This window comes from Glycine max, chromosome 19 (genome assembly GCF_000004515.6).
Source record: "Glycine max cultivar Williams 82 chromosome 19, Glycine_max_v4.0, whole genome shotgun sequence".
Taxonomy (NCBI): Eukaryota; Viridiplantae; Streptophyta; class Magnoliopsida; order Fabales; family Fabaceae; genus Glycine; species Glycine max.
In genome coordinates, this window is record NC_038255.2 from 259,005 (window position 1) to 273,284 (window position 14,280).

The 14,280-nt window shown below is 33.3% G+C and overlaps 2 protein-coding genes across 2 annotated transcripts; one reads left to right on the forward strand and one right to left on the reverse strand.

The window, feature by feature from the left end:
- Nucleotides 1–3,371: 3,371 nt before the first annotated feature.
- Nucleotides 3,372–4,139, forward strand: LOC106797263 (U1 small nuclear ribonucleoprotein 70 kDa-like). Its single transcript, XM_014771513.3, has one exon. It carries the CDS (start codon nucleotides 3,489–3,491, stop codon nucleotides 4,032–4,034), a length of 546 nt encoding a protein of 181 aa, XP_014626999.1. The 5' UTR covers nucleotides 3,372–3,488; the 3' UTR covers nucleotides 4,035–4,139.
- Nucleotides 4,140–4,344: 205 nt separating this feature from the next.
- Nucleotides 4,345–6,165, reverse strand: LOC100780625 (alkane hydroxylase MAH1). The gene has a single exon (XM_003554776.5). The coding sequence runs from the start codon at nucleotides 6,049–6,051 to the stop codon at nucleotides 4,543–4,545; it is 1,509 nt and encodes a 502-aa protein (XP_003554824.1). The 5' UTR covers nucleotides 6,052–6,165; the 3' UTR covers nucleotides 4,345–4,542.
- Between the last annotated feature and the right edge of the window lie 8,115 nt (nucleotides 6,166–14,280).

Below are 14,280 nucleotides of genomic sequence, written 5' to 3' on the forward strand. Positions count from 1 at the left end.
ATGTGTTATAGATTAATTTGAAGGCTATTAAATGGTCTACGATAAACTACATGGACAAGTGGTTTACGCTAGCCGTCAACTTATTTTACATATCACTGCATTGTCTAAATAACAAGTATGTGCAAACAACAATTTTTTTATATCAAATTGAAATTCTTATGTATAAAATTTCTTGTTTTGTTATGCAAACTTTCAAACCATTCTTCATAAGAACAAACATTAAATGACCCATGGTACATTAAAAGAAAAATGCAAAATAATAACAAACAATTAGAGACGAGTTTGAGATTAATGCAATTAGTGACAATTAGGCTAATAATAAGTCGACAAAAATTAATAACTTTTTTAAAAAATTAATTGTAAGTCGTCACTAATTAATGAATCATGCTTGGATAATAAATTTTAGAACAAATTACATTGGTAATCCTGTATTTATCACTTATTACACTCAATATTTCTCTTTTTTGAAACCCTAAAAAAAAACTCTAGTTGATATAAATTTGTTGCACAAACATCTCTAGCCCTATAACAAAGTATATCATGTTAACCCCAAAAAACCATGTGTCTAGCATATGTTTTTTAATGATTTTTTTGTCCAAAATACTCTCACCTTCTCTGTAAGGTCAACCATTAAGATGGACAAATTTTTGAAAAGAAGAATTACAGATGGCAAAAGGTTGAAGACAACTAGTATCGGAATTTAAATAGAACGAACATAGGTAGCCAATTTAATTTTAAATATTATTTACGAGTAGATAAATCAATTAAAAATGATTAAATATGTTGGAGATCCCAAAAATATACTCAAATTTTGCAATTGATCCCTGAATTTTTTTTACTTCTCGTTGGGTCCCTGAAACTTCAAAAGTTTTGTAGAAGATTGCTACCGTTATTCTCCGTCTAAAACGTGATGAATTGTTTGTTAGTTGGACACGTTAGCAATATACACGACAAAGGTAGCCTTATTACGATCCTAACCCTCATCCTTACCCCTCGAAACATTGTTGTTTTGCTCCCCACCTACCTTTGCGGGCTCGGGCTCTCCCTCTACGCCGACTCCTGTAGATGGATTGGCAAGTGCACAAATTCGTCTAAAGTAGTAAAGTTAAAATGAACGTCCGAGTGTCGAATACACATGGACTTTGTTTGTACTAAGGTAGATGAATATTTTATTATTAAAAATAGTTAAAGAAAATTGTTTTGAAAAGGTTATGAGAAAAACAAAAATTTAAATTGACAGAAAATTAAATCAAACAATAGGAGAATTTAAACAAGAATTTAAATTGATTAATTAAAGACAGAAAAGATGAGAAAATTTAATATTATTGTAGAAAGAAATTTAGAAGATGAGAATGTTCGAAACTTAGCCTACCAGAGTTATTCTTTGATGTAATGTTAATGATTTTTCTCTGTTTATAATTATTCCAATTTACACCTGCATCTACTAGTATACTCTAACTTTGGTCTCCCGCATGAAAGAGCCTAATTTATTTATTTTCTCTCCCAAATTCCTTTGCAAAGCTAAAATAATAAGTCGATGGGAGAAGGCTTGGATCTCCGTTGGCTACTACGATCGCCAGCTCAACTTTGTCACTAGCGATTGCTGCAACCGCATCAGGGCGCGTGGCTTTTCTTCTTCGTTGTTCCTTAGAAGGTGTGTTTGTTAATTTTTGTTGAAGGTTCCAAAATTAGGGTTTCACATTCTACCTGACGATTTTTGCGAATTCAGAAACCCATTTGTTTTTGGACAACTTTGTTTCTAGTTTGTGCTTTTCTTGATTTTTGTTATTATCAAAGCTGGAGTTTTAATATTATCATCCAACACAACAAAGGATTTTCGACGCGATGTAGGCTGGTGGGCCTCATGTTTGGCCTTGAAGAAGGAAGCATGGGGGAGGGTTTTTCGTTTCTCCTCGACGTTTGGTGTAAGCGCAAAGGAGGGAGGTGAGGATGATGACAACAAAGTTCGACCAAGACGAAGAAAGTCCATAGGTTTCAAGTTGGGGGAGTTCGACCACGATGGTGCCATTGATGACAAGTGCCATAGAAATCAAACAATCCAAAATGACAACGTATCAAAAAAATTTCTTTTTAAAATGTTTTTTTAAATAGCTTTTGGATGATAGCATCAGATGACGTGTACCTCTAACGTGACTTCATACATGTATGGCAGATGTGTCCAACTAACGGACACGTCATCATGTTTTGAACAGAGACTAACAATGGGAATCTCCTACAAAACTTTTGAAGTTTTAAGGACCCAATGATAAACAAAAAAAATCCAGGGATCCATTGCGAAATTCGAGTATATTTTAAAGATCTCCAACATATTTAAGCCATTAAAAAATTAACACAATGGAAAAGATTTGGGAATGAATTGCAAAGCCAAATACAACAAATGTTCCAACAAGCATTCCAATAAATCAAGTGAAGTGATTTCTTCAAAATCCATCACAGATCTCTCACAACCTATGCTTCAAATTCAACTCACCATAGACTAATATATAGAATAAAAAAGCTTGAATGGATGAAATTTGACAATACTAAGAAAGGAAACAAATGAAGGGATAAAAAAAACAAAGACATGAAAAAGAGGGAAAGTTTCGTTTGGAAGATGGCAGAGACACACATCAGTGATCTCCTTGGAGGCCAACTGCTGAGGAGCCACACGAATGAAGAAGGTTTTAATCCTTTCTAAAGTCGACAATGGTGATAATAGAGAACATCAGGAGGAGGAGGACGGCCTATGTGTGACAAATTTATTATCATCATTCATCAACCTCTCCTTCCCTTCTCATTCTCTTTTCTAAAGTCGACAATGATAACTTGTTGCGATGCATTAGTAGTTGTTTTCTTCTCTGCCATAGTAGCTCTCTTTCTCTCACATTTGTTCCATCTAATTGACACAAACACATTAGTTTTTACTTTATTTGCAGTACACTGAGATCGTTGCTAATGCTTCACCATTTCTTATTTCTTGTTTTCGTTCTAGACCCTCCATGGCCATCATCCCTTTCTTAGAGAGACAACGAATGGTACATTTCTATGATTTCCCCATTCAAGCAGCAAGATTTCCATGCGTTTGCACGAGAAAATGCATGATTTGTTCTCCATTTCATCTTGAGTTTGTGTTAAAGATGAAAAATCACCCGAGCCCACCCGCAAAAAACCGTGACCTATTCAATGCTAAACCGTCTAACCCAATAAGATACACTGTCAAAGACGAATCAAAATAGGAAGGATTGGATTTGTTGTGGATTGAACCTTTTGAGCCCTAATCCGGCCGAACCCAACCCATGCTTAGCCCTAAGTCTATATTCATAAAAAAAATTGCTTTGGTATGAAAAGAAAACTCATAACTTTTTCTCTTTTATGAAATGGTTTTTGATGGAGATAACTCACAAAGTCCAAGGCAGATATAAAACCAATGGCATGATGGGGATGACCCGATTGAAAGAAAAGATCATATAAGTCGTAGAGAGCAGGATATGGTAGACTCAAACAACAGAGATAGGTATGGTGATAGAAGCAGGGGACATGGGGGAAATGGAGACAACAAAGCACGGTCTGAAAGAGGTGCAAGAGATTTGGATTCCCCTGCTGACACGAAAGACAGAGATAGACTCATGGGAAGACGCGGAGATGATGATTACAAGTGGAAAGATGAGTGTGACTCCAGAAAAAGAGATGAAGACGATGGCTACAGGGGGAAAGATGAGCAAGACTCAAGAAAAAGAGATGAAGATGATAGCTATAGAGAAAGGCGAACTAGTCGAGATGATAGGAGAAACACGGATTCTAGCCATTTGGAGAGAAGGAATGAAGGAGATTATAGTAAGAGACCTGAAGACAGTGGAAAGCAAGATATGAAGATGGATTATGGACGAAGAAAAGGAAGTCCAGGTGATGAAGATTACAAGAATGGAAGGGATGATGAAGATTACAAACATAGAAGGGAAGAACGTGGGCATAAAAGACAAGATATTGTATCTGATGATTATCCTCATAGGAGGCATCATGGTGACAGGAGATGATAACTTGTTGCAATGGATTAGCAGTTGTTCTCTTCTCTGCCATAGTAGCTCTCTTTCTCTCACATCTTTTGTTCCATCTAATTGACACAAACACATTAGTTTTGACTTTATTTGCAGAACTTTGGGGTCGTTGCTAATGCTTCACCAATGTTTAAAAAAGTCATTAACCAGTCGCTAATATGTTAGTTTCTTATAATGGTAACAATATGACCTTCCGCGCCTACAAATGTCTTCTAATAAACACAAATGGTTCAATTCCTTTATAGTTAAACCAAATTAAAAAATAATATTTACTTCTGGAGATGTTTTCTTAATCCAAATGCATATCTTATAGAACATTATAATTAAGTTCACTGGAAAGAAGAAATAAAAGATTACTCCCTTACATATAAAAACGTTGCTAAACACATACGCTGCTAATTAAACACACTTGCATGTGGACACAACCAGCACTTCCACCACCACCATCATCATTATCAAATTGAAATTCTTGTATCAAACTTATTAATTATAATCTTTTCATAATCCTAGCCTTCAGACCATTCTTCATGAGAAGAACAATGGAGTGGCTTGGAGTAGGAGAATGCCCTTCCACCACCTGGAATCGATACTTTCGCAAAATAGAAGCTGCCACCATCTTCATCTGAACAAAGGCCAAGTCCTTTCCCAAGCAGATTCTGGGTCCAGCATTAAAAGCAATGAATTTGTAAGCTGGTGCATAAACAACCTCTCCCCTCTCAGATATCCATCTCTCTGGCTTGAACTCCAAGCAATCTTTCCCCCATATCTCTTCACACCTTCCCATTGCATACAAAGAAAACAATATCATTGTGTTTCCATTCACACGGTGACCACTTGGAAGTGTGTCATCTTTAATTGCCTGCTTCCGCTCAATAGGCACAGGAGGAAAGAGCCTCAATGCTTCACACAATGCACCATGCAGATAAACTAGCTTTTTTACCTCCTCAATTCCTACAACCCCTTCATAATTAGCCTCAAAATTATCTTTTATCTCTTCCAGAATCTTGGCTTCCACCAAAGGGTGTTTAGTAACAAGCCAAAAGAACCACGTGAGAGCTGAAGTCATGGTTTCTCTCCCCGCCACAAAAAAGTTAAACGCAGCATCCCTTAGAAACTTGTCATCATGCACACGCCCTCTCTCTTCAGTAATCAAAGCTGTAAGCAAGTCAAAGGGAGCTTCATTATCCATTTCTTCTCTACTGCACTTGCTTAACTCTTGTCGCTTGGACGCTATGCATGAGTATATGAATTCATCAAAGGTTTTGCATGCTTCTGTCATCTTCTTCTCTTGTCCAATTTGGAGCCATTTCTGAAACTTCCACACACTGCTTGGCACCGTGTGTCTGTAGAATATCGACTCTTCGGACTCATTGAAAGCCCTCTCGATTGCAACTTCCGGGAAATCAATGGAAAGACACTTAGGATCATGTCCTACGATTGTGGAGCATATGTTATCAAACGTGAACCGGTTGAAGACATCTTGAAGATCCACCATCTCCCCTTGCTGTTGTACATGATCCAATATCGGAAGAAGGCTTGTGTGCACCTTCTTCTGAACGGTTTTATCGACGAACGTTTCGAACCTTCTTTGTTTGATCAAGGAATGGAGGACGGTTCTGAAGTACTTCCATGTCTCTGAATCGGCAGTGACAACCCCATCTCCGAAGGGTTCGAAAATCTCGCGAAACTCGGGTCCCTTGATGTAGTTGTCAAAGCTCTTGCAGAGCATGTGTTGCACGTTGAGGGAGTCACAAGTGATCAAATAGTGCATTTTGGTGAACCATGGCCCTTTGAATTCCCCAGTGCCACCTTGTTTTTTCAGTACCTCGGTGCAAAAATCATGGATTCGCCACAAGTTGAAGAGGATTGGTGGTAACATGCCAAGGATGGGGTAGTCCCTCATGAGAGGGTGTTTGCAGCTTCTTCTACGATGAAACAAGTATAGGAAGCAGAACAATGATGCTGTTATGGCTGCATAGATCAGAAGCATGGCCATATCGTAAAAAAAAAGTGTTTGCCTTTGGGATTTTGGATATATGCTCGAATTGAGAGAGGGTTTTCAATGTGAATGACTTGCCATCTTTGTGTGTGATATTGTCACTATATATAGAGACATGTTTGTCTTTATCTTCATCAATATACATTTATATTTGCTTTTCTTGAAGATATTGCTCTAAATTAAAATACTAGTATTTTTCAAGTTGGCTCAATCACAGTTGTGATGTTCAATGAATTTCTGTTCATATAAATATAAATAAATGATCAAGGGGGCGATGTAAGAGATAAAGCCTCTTTTCTGGGATAAGGAAAATGTTTGACATATAGACTCCACATATGCTATCTTAGAGGAAAATAAGAGATATTAGTGAGATAATTGATAGAGAGAAAAAGATAAAAACAAAAATGATTTATGATGTAATAGGAAGAAAAAAATAAAAAAAATGAAATATTAATGAAATGTTTAAAATAAAAATTGATTCATGTATCATTACTTTTAGGATAAATAATGTCAAAAAACATTGATGGTAAATTTTATTCTAGATATATGTTAGGCCGGCGAATTTGTTAGACAGCAGAAATTTTGTAATAGCATTCAGTACTTAAACTAAAATCCTAGACACGAATTCACAATCCTGTCATAACACATAAATGTTTTCAGAAAGAGAGATACATTTTCTCCTTAATTACTATTAGCGAGAGTACAATTGTCCTTTTCTAATTCTAATGTTTAGAAAAAATGATTTTTTTTTCTTGTTAATTCTGTGTCAGTTTTTATTTTCTCAATTCTATATTGCCCATATGGATGACTTGCTGTTTGTGTGTGATATTTTTTCTTCATATATATGGAGAATGGTTGGGATTTATTTTTTCATCAACATATATATTAATTTGCTTCTCTTAAGTATTTTTCAAGTTGGCGTATACAGATGTTAATTTAATGAATATTTCTGTAAAGTCCAGATCATTATAGCTAATTACAATTGTCATGTGATTAAAAATATATCATTAAAAGAATACAAAAGCAAAAACAAAAACAAATTATACTTTCGATTCACGCACATGAATCATGAACAATGGTTGAGGCACGTTGACATTGCTTATTAGTGAGTTGAAGGAGACTCTGATCGATGTTTTGGGATCGAACACTTGATCCTCTGAGATCCAATTTTCTATTTTCCATTCAAATGTGTCTCCTTCACGATCCAATATTATAATAACATTACGTACAATAACGAAAAAGAGAATCAAAATGTTTAAGACATTGGGACCAGCTGAACTCTGATTCGGAGGTTGTATTTATCAACTGATATTTGATCTCTATTTTGGTTTTGAGTTTGAGTTATATAAATAAAAAATAGTTATTGAAAAGGTATTGTTCTCTTGAATTTATAGAGATAAATTTGATTAATTAACTCGACACAAATTAAAATTATTTGTTGATACCGACATCATATCCTTGAGGGGAAAAAAAGGAGAAAAAGAAACAGCTGTCATTTAGTATCTTAGTCCAGAAATGTGCTGCAGCCTGCAAGTAGAAGTGATCAGATACATCAACTTTAATAAGATATCACATTGGCGTCATGTGCGATTTATGAAAGTGGTCCACAAGTAGTAAATTTGCCATGTTTTATCTACTAATTTTTAATTCCTTAAGTCTAGTTTTTACATGCTACGCTAGATTTATATTGATTTTGGATAAATTTGTCAATTTTTTATTAGCTAGCTCTTAATGATCATGAATAAATAAATTTTGATCGAAATATATGTGTGTGTATGTGTGTGTGATGTTCTTGAAGTAAAAAAAATATATATGTTTCTTGATTTTTAGGATTTTATAAATTAGAATAAAATCTGAATTTAGTTCTTCAAAATTATGCGTTATCACATAAGTTGTCTAAAAATTTTGGTCACCAAATAAATCTTTCAAAGATTTGATTTATTACTAAATTAGTCTTTTAAAATAATCATTTTTACAAATTCGAAGGACTAATTAAAAGGATGACAAAATATTTAGAAAGATAATATGATGAGATTAAAAATTGAGAGACTAGTTATATGATGTTGTTGGTAACTTTATAGAATTAAATAATTAAATTAGGGCTTTAGTCTCTATAAATCAAACACAAATAAGAACATTATATGATATTTGAATTACAAATATATATATATATATATATATATATATATATATATATATATATATAAAGCAATAACTCAATGAATTATAAAGTAAATAATTACAAACACCTATTTGTGTTGATAAACCAATAATTTTGTATCCATAATGTTAATTTATTAATTATTAGTTTTTTATTAATAGAGAAATTCAAACTCAACATCTCTTTCTCCTTCTCTTCTTTCTTTACTTATAACTCTTAAAGGAATAGCTAAACTGAATTACAAATAAGGCTAAGGAGGTCATTCAGTGTATGAATTACTTGGCATCACCTTCCAAAGACTTATTGTTTGAGTAGAATAAGTTTCGTGGCAAGTGATATATAGCTTTGGCAACAGTAGAAAAAAATGTGTACTTTTTTGCTGTCCAAATAGCATCACTTTATTTACTGTTGTCAACAAATATGATAATACAATAGTTCGTACGGATTCCCTTTCAAGCAAATTGACTTCCTTTTCATATGTTAAAAAACAGGTTCTGATTTCTATCACGCAACTAAAGTTAGTTTAGCAATGATATAGTTTCTATATTTACAAATTAATGGTACATGCATCATTCAACATTTGACTTTCAGTTATTAATATAACATTCTAATTAATTGAATTAATAAATTAATTATGTTGTAAAATAATTAATATTATTATATATAACACTAAAATTTTTAATGTATATTTAATACATATATAAATTTTTATATTTACATAATAAATGATGTGATAATTAATTTTGTTCTAATATATTTAATGTACCAAAATTAATTATCATAAAATTTATTATGTAAATTTATATGTGTATTAAATATATATTAAAATTTTTAATGTTAATCCATATGTACCTGTGGATTGTCTATCCATAAGCTTTCATATTACGAATTCATAAGTCCTTCATACATTGGATGTCCCCCGTGGGAATCTTAGGCTGATCTGCAAATGAATTGTTGGTCTTGTAAATGATCTGGCCCATGGAATAAAAAATTGGGCCAATCTAAAGCAATCCTACCCTGGGAATTGCTATGCGCATCATTCGTTTTGCTGGCACACCCAATACAACATATGTAATTCTCATATTGTCCTTCCATATATGACATACGGATTGTTGATCCGTAATTAGCTTACAGACTGTGAATTTGTAAACCAATTAGGGAAGGACAATATAGGAATTACATATGTTGTGTACCAGCAAAACAAATGGTGTGCCTAGCAATCTACTTCTGCCTGGGTGCTCTTGTCTAGTCTAGTGACAAATTCGACTCTAATGGCTTTTTTAGTGTGCATACTTACTTTTCCAAGTTAAATTACTGAAAAATCAATCAAATTCAACTTCTAAACAAATGTTGGTCACGAAGATCAATATTTGCTCTACCACAAAGTGTCATAAAATTGCAACAAAAGGGCACTTATGAATCAAGTTGTTAGTGAGGAAAAATACATCTGGAGGTTTTAGGAATAATAAGGTTGGTTTTGTGGTAAAAAGAAGAGAGTGAGATAAAGGTCCCGAGTTTGATTCTTTCCGTTAAAAAAACTAACAATTAACCATTAATATTTACAAGTAAAAAAAAAAAAAAACACCTCGAATGCTTTATGAAGCAAAGCAGCAAATTAGATGGCAAAACTTCCTTACACGGAAGCGCCTAACGGCAAAAAAACTTCTGGTACTTAAAAGGTTGTTTGTTGCATGTTAAAAAAAAAAGTGATCTTAGAATTAAAAAATAATAATTTGTGTTGACTTATTATTATTATTATTATTATTATTATTATTATTATTATTATTATTAAAAAAACTGTAACATTAATGGGAAACCTTAATGGGGTTGGGACGCTGGGTTAGTGTGAGCTAGAATGCTTGGCTGGTGACTTAATTTGGGCCCTGCTACTTTCACCCTTTCTTTATGTTTTCGCACCTCCATTTTTTTGTTTTATATTATGATGCGTTTAAATTGGAAATGATACGTTGACACCCACACCCACTTCAGCCCAACATTCCTCTTAGACCCTTTAAATAACAATACTATTTTTTAAACTATCAAGGAGTTAGTGTATGAAAAAACAATTATATCATGTCCAATTTGAAAATTCTCATTATAATTTACTCTATATATAATCCGTCTTGGGTCAGAGATTACAAGTGTCTCCTAACCCACTATGTTAGAGATTAAGTTTACTAGCCGTTCGTGGTTACTGTTGCTTCAAGGGAATTTTGCACATAGTAAGAATCAAACGTAAGTTATGTCGCTAAATAGACAGTTTTTACTCATGCGAATGTAACGGGATCTTACACTGTTATATTAACATTTTGGGTTTTGCCCTTTTTTATTAAGAACTTAAGAAAATTCCTTGTTTATTTGAGAAGTAAAAAATAAAGAAAAATTATATAAAAAAAACATTAATACAGAAAAATAATAAGAAAAATAGAGTCTTACTTAAGTTAATGTTTACTTAATTTTTTTAGTAGAGAATCCTACATCTAGTTTTACACATAAAAATAAATAATAAATATTTGTGTCAAATTTACAATTTATTAAATAAATATTTAAATAATTGTGGAAAAAAATTAGTCCTTCTTTAATACCTTCTCTGGACCTGGCTTTGTCTATATATAATTAAACCTATAAATATCAATGTAGCATCTAAATAACTTTTCATAGTATTTCATGTTGCAAACACTATGGGAAGAAAAACAAAACAATTGAGGGAAGGGGAACTAAGATTTGGGTTTTGTTTTTGTTAAAAATTATGATCTTGGATAAGATAAATATTTTGGTTTCAGGTTTGATTTAAAAAAAGATTAGAAAATAGCACAAATCAAATATATGAAGACAAGATAAAAAATTTAATTTTTGTTACTCAAAAAATTATAAGACAACTGTCGTAAGTCTAATGTATTAAAAAACACATTTATTTTTATCTCTTTAATAACTAAAAAATAGTAACGAATTAACATAATCATTTTAAAAAAGAAACATTCAATTTTGTTATACTAATCTCTCCCTTTTTCTTTATTTTCGTAAATACATTATATTTTATATAAATTATACTAAGATAATTAATATTAGATATTTTAGAAAAATTGATATAAATTGTTGTTCTTCTTATCCTATCGAGTACCATGTTTTTAATAAATCAAACGGACTTTAAGGAAAAAGATATATTTTGCAAAGAAATTTGTAAAATATTTTATTCATGAGCTCTATATTTATAAAGCAAAAAAGTCTAACACAAAAATTCAAATACTAACATTATCTTTTATCTTAATCTTAAAATCAAACTCTTAACATCCTAAATCTAAAAGATAAGATCAAATATTTATCTTTTACCTAATCAAATTCATAATATTTTTAAATCTAAATAATATCTTAATGATTTAAAACAAATAACAATTGTTTTCTATTTAAACTAAAGATATCATATTATATATATATATATATATATATATATATATATATATCTTTAACAAAAGATTGACAAGAAAATATTTCACCTACCAAAGGCTGACGGCGTTTGCTTCTATATAAGGAAAGTTAAAGATTCATTCTTAGGAATCAATATTGTTCTTTTTATCAGTGTATAGTACCCAACACACACCCATAGAGAAAAAGAACAGACCAAAAGAATTGTATGTTGCTTCTAGCTGAAACAACGGATTGGAATACCCACAAAAGCTTAACAATATTACCTCTTCAAGCAACCATTCTCAAATGCAATCACCACTGTCTAACATAGAAGATTTTGAGACACAGCAAAAGAAGAAACCAGCTCCAATGGAAAAAAAAAAAAAAGAGATTGTGGAAAACCTTTTGGGACGGTAATAGAGAATCTCAAATTCAAGCAGCTTTGGAACTTAGTAGATTAAGCAGTAAGCGGAGGCACAAGTTGGAAGAGAGTGGTGTTATGGTTCCTCTTGTTTTCATGCTTCATTCTCAAGACTATGAAGCCATAGAAGCTGCTTTGTGTGCTTTGCTGAGCCTTTCCTTTGGCAGTGAAAGGTATTAGTTCATCATTAACCCTCAAATAATATTATTCGTTCTGAACTTCATCGATTTCTTCTTGTTGTAGTCCACAATAGTGAGATCTGGCCTAGAACCTAACTCAAACATTTTTTGGATAAAAAGAAATTAGGAGTTGAGAGTACATAACAGAACAAATGATTAATTACCAAAACATAATTTTTGCTCATTAAAAGAATTAAGAGGCAATAAAACATACCCAACCTTACACTGTATTGGAGTAATTAAAAAAGTCTGAACTTTTAGTACCCATGATTGGTTTTTTGGCAGTGGGGCTAAGGAATATGTTCTTGGTAATATATAAGGTTTGCCATTGGTTAAATAATAGAATGTACCATCATATTTCTTTACCAAAAAGTAATGTATAAATTCCTTCAAAAGTTTTGGGAGTTTATAATAGAAAACTTTTTTCCAATATTTTTTTTTACAGAAACAAGATTCAGATCATCAAATCTGGAGCTTTGGCAGTTCTGCTTAGTCTCCTCCATTGTCATAGCAAGACAATGATCATCTTAGCAAAAGGCACTCTGGCTTCAAGGGCCAGTACCTCCAAGAAGCAAGCCAAAGAGGAAGAAAAGATGAATTTCATTCATATCTACCTTATTACATTATACTTATATTTATACTATGGTGAAATAACAAAATTTATAATTTTGTGGTGACAAAGCTTAACAGAATTGAAAATGGGAGAGCATAGTAGTGAACTAGTGGCACACAAGGTTGCCAGCTCAGCATGGCAATTATATGAAGTACTTCAGGTATGTTGGTGCGTTGCTCTTTATCTTAGGCCTAATTACTGGTTGTTCTTGTTTGTTATCATCCCCTTTGCCTTCCAAAATCACCTTGTCCTCAAGGTGATATTCAACTTGAAGTTGTTCCCAATCCTCCCACGTCGTATCCTCGGGAAATAGGCCATCCCACTACACGAGAACCTGTAGCTTAGCTTCACTAGAATTTGAGTTATATCTAGTGCCCACTATAGCTAATAGCATAATATAAGGGGTTAATTATCAATTGTAGTAGGTGGTAATGATAATGGTGGAGCATTGTCATCGGCAAGAGGATGATGAAATGGTTTGAGCATAGAATAATGGAAGACAGGATGAATACGGGCACCTTCGAGTAATTGAAGTTTATACATGGCTGGGCAAATTCTGTCCAGTATCTTAAAAGGCTCATAAAATCTCTTAGCAAGTTTGGAATAATCTGTTTGTCGACCTGAAACCGAGGACTGCCTTTGTGGTCAGAGTTTCACCATTACCTAATCCCCTGTTTCAAATTGAACATCTCTACGTTTTGCATCCACTAATTGTTTCATCACCATTTGGGCCTTTTAAAGCTTCTTTTGAAATTCTGCAAAGATTGCCTCTTTGTCTATTAAGAACTCATTCACTACATCCACCTTGGAAGATCTTGCAATGTATTGGGGAAAATTGAAGGGCTTTTTCCCCGAATGTGATTTTGTATAGCAATGCACCCGAACCCGAAAGCCACGAAGTGTTGTAGGACTGTTCCACCCAATTTAGAAATTTCCCCCAAGATGAAGGTTTCTTATGGACAAAAGCACACAGGTATTGTTCAATAACATGATTCAAACGTCTATTTGTCCATCCATTTGTGGATGATAGGTAAAGCTCATTTACAATTGCATGTAGCTTAAACGAACCAGGTCTTGCCAAAAACGGCTAACAAATAACAAGTCTCAATCTGAAACTAGACTTCACGGTATGCTGTGAAGCTTCCCGACAATGTCCATGAATAAGATTTCTACCGAATGAGAAGTATGGTGGTGTGGTAGCATGCCCAGGTGAATGCCTTTCAAGAAACGATCTACAACAACTAGTAGTATTGCCTGGAAATGGAGGTAGGCCAGTAATGAAGTCCAAGGAAAGATCCTCTCGTGGTCGATAGGGCACCGGTAAAGGGCATAAAAGCCCTGCTACCTTCTTGGTTTTATATTTTGTATGTTGGCAGTCGATACAAGCTGCCACGAAGCATTCCACGTCCTTTCTTAAACCAAGCCAATAAAAAATTTATGTTAACCG

Bases quoted from the DNA above. Each gene is read 5' to 3' on its own strand.
- LOC106797263 (XM_014771513.3), top strand. From the start codon at position 3,489: ATGGTAGACTCAAACAACAGAGATAGGTATGGTGATAGAAGCAGGGGA.
- LOC100780625 (XM_003554776.5), bottom strand. From the start codon at position 6,051: ATGGCCATGCTTCTGATCTATGCAGCCATAACAGCATCATTGTTCTGC.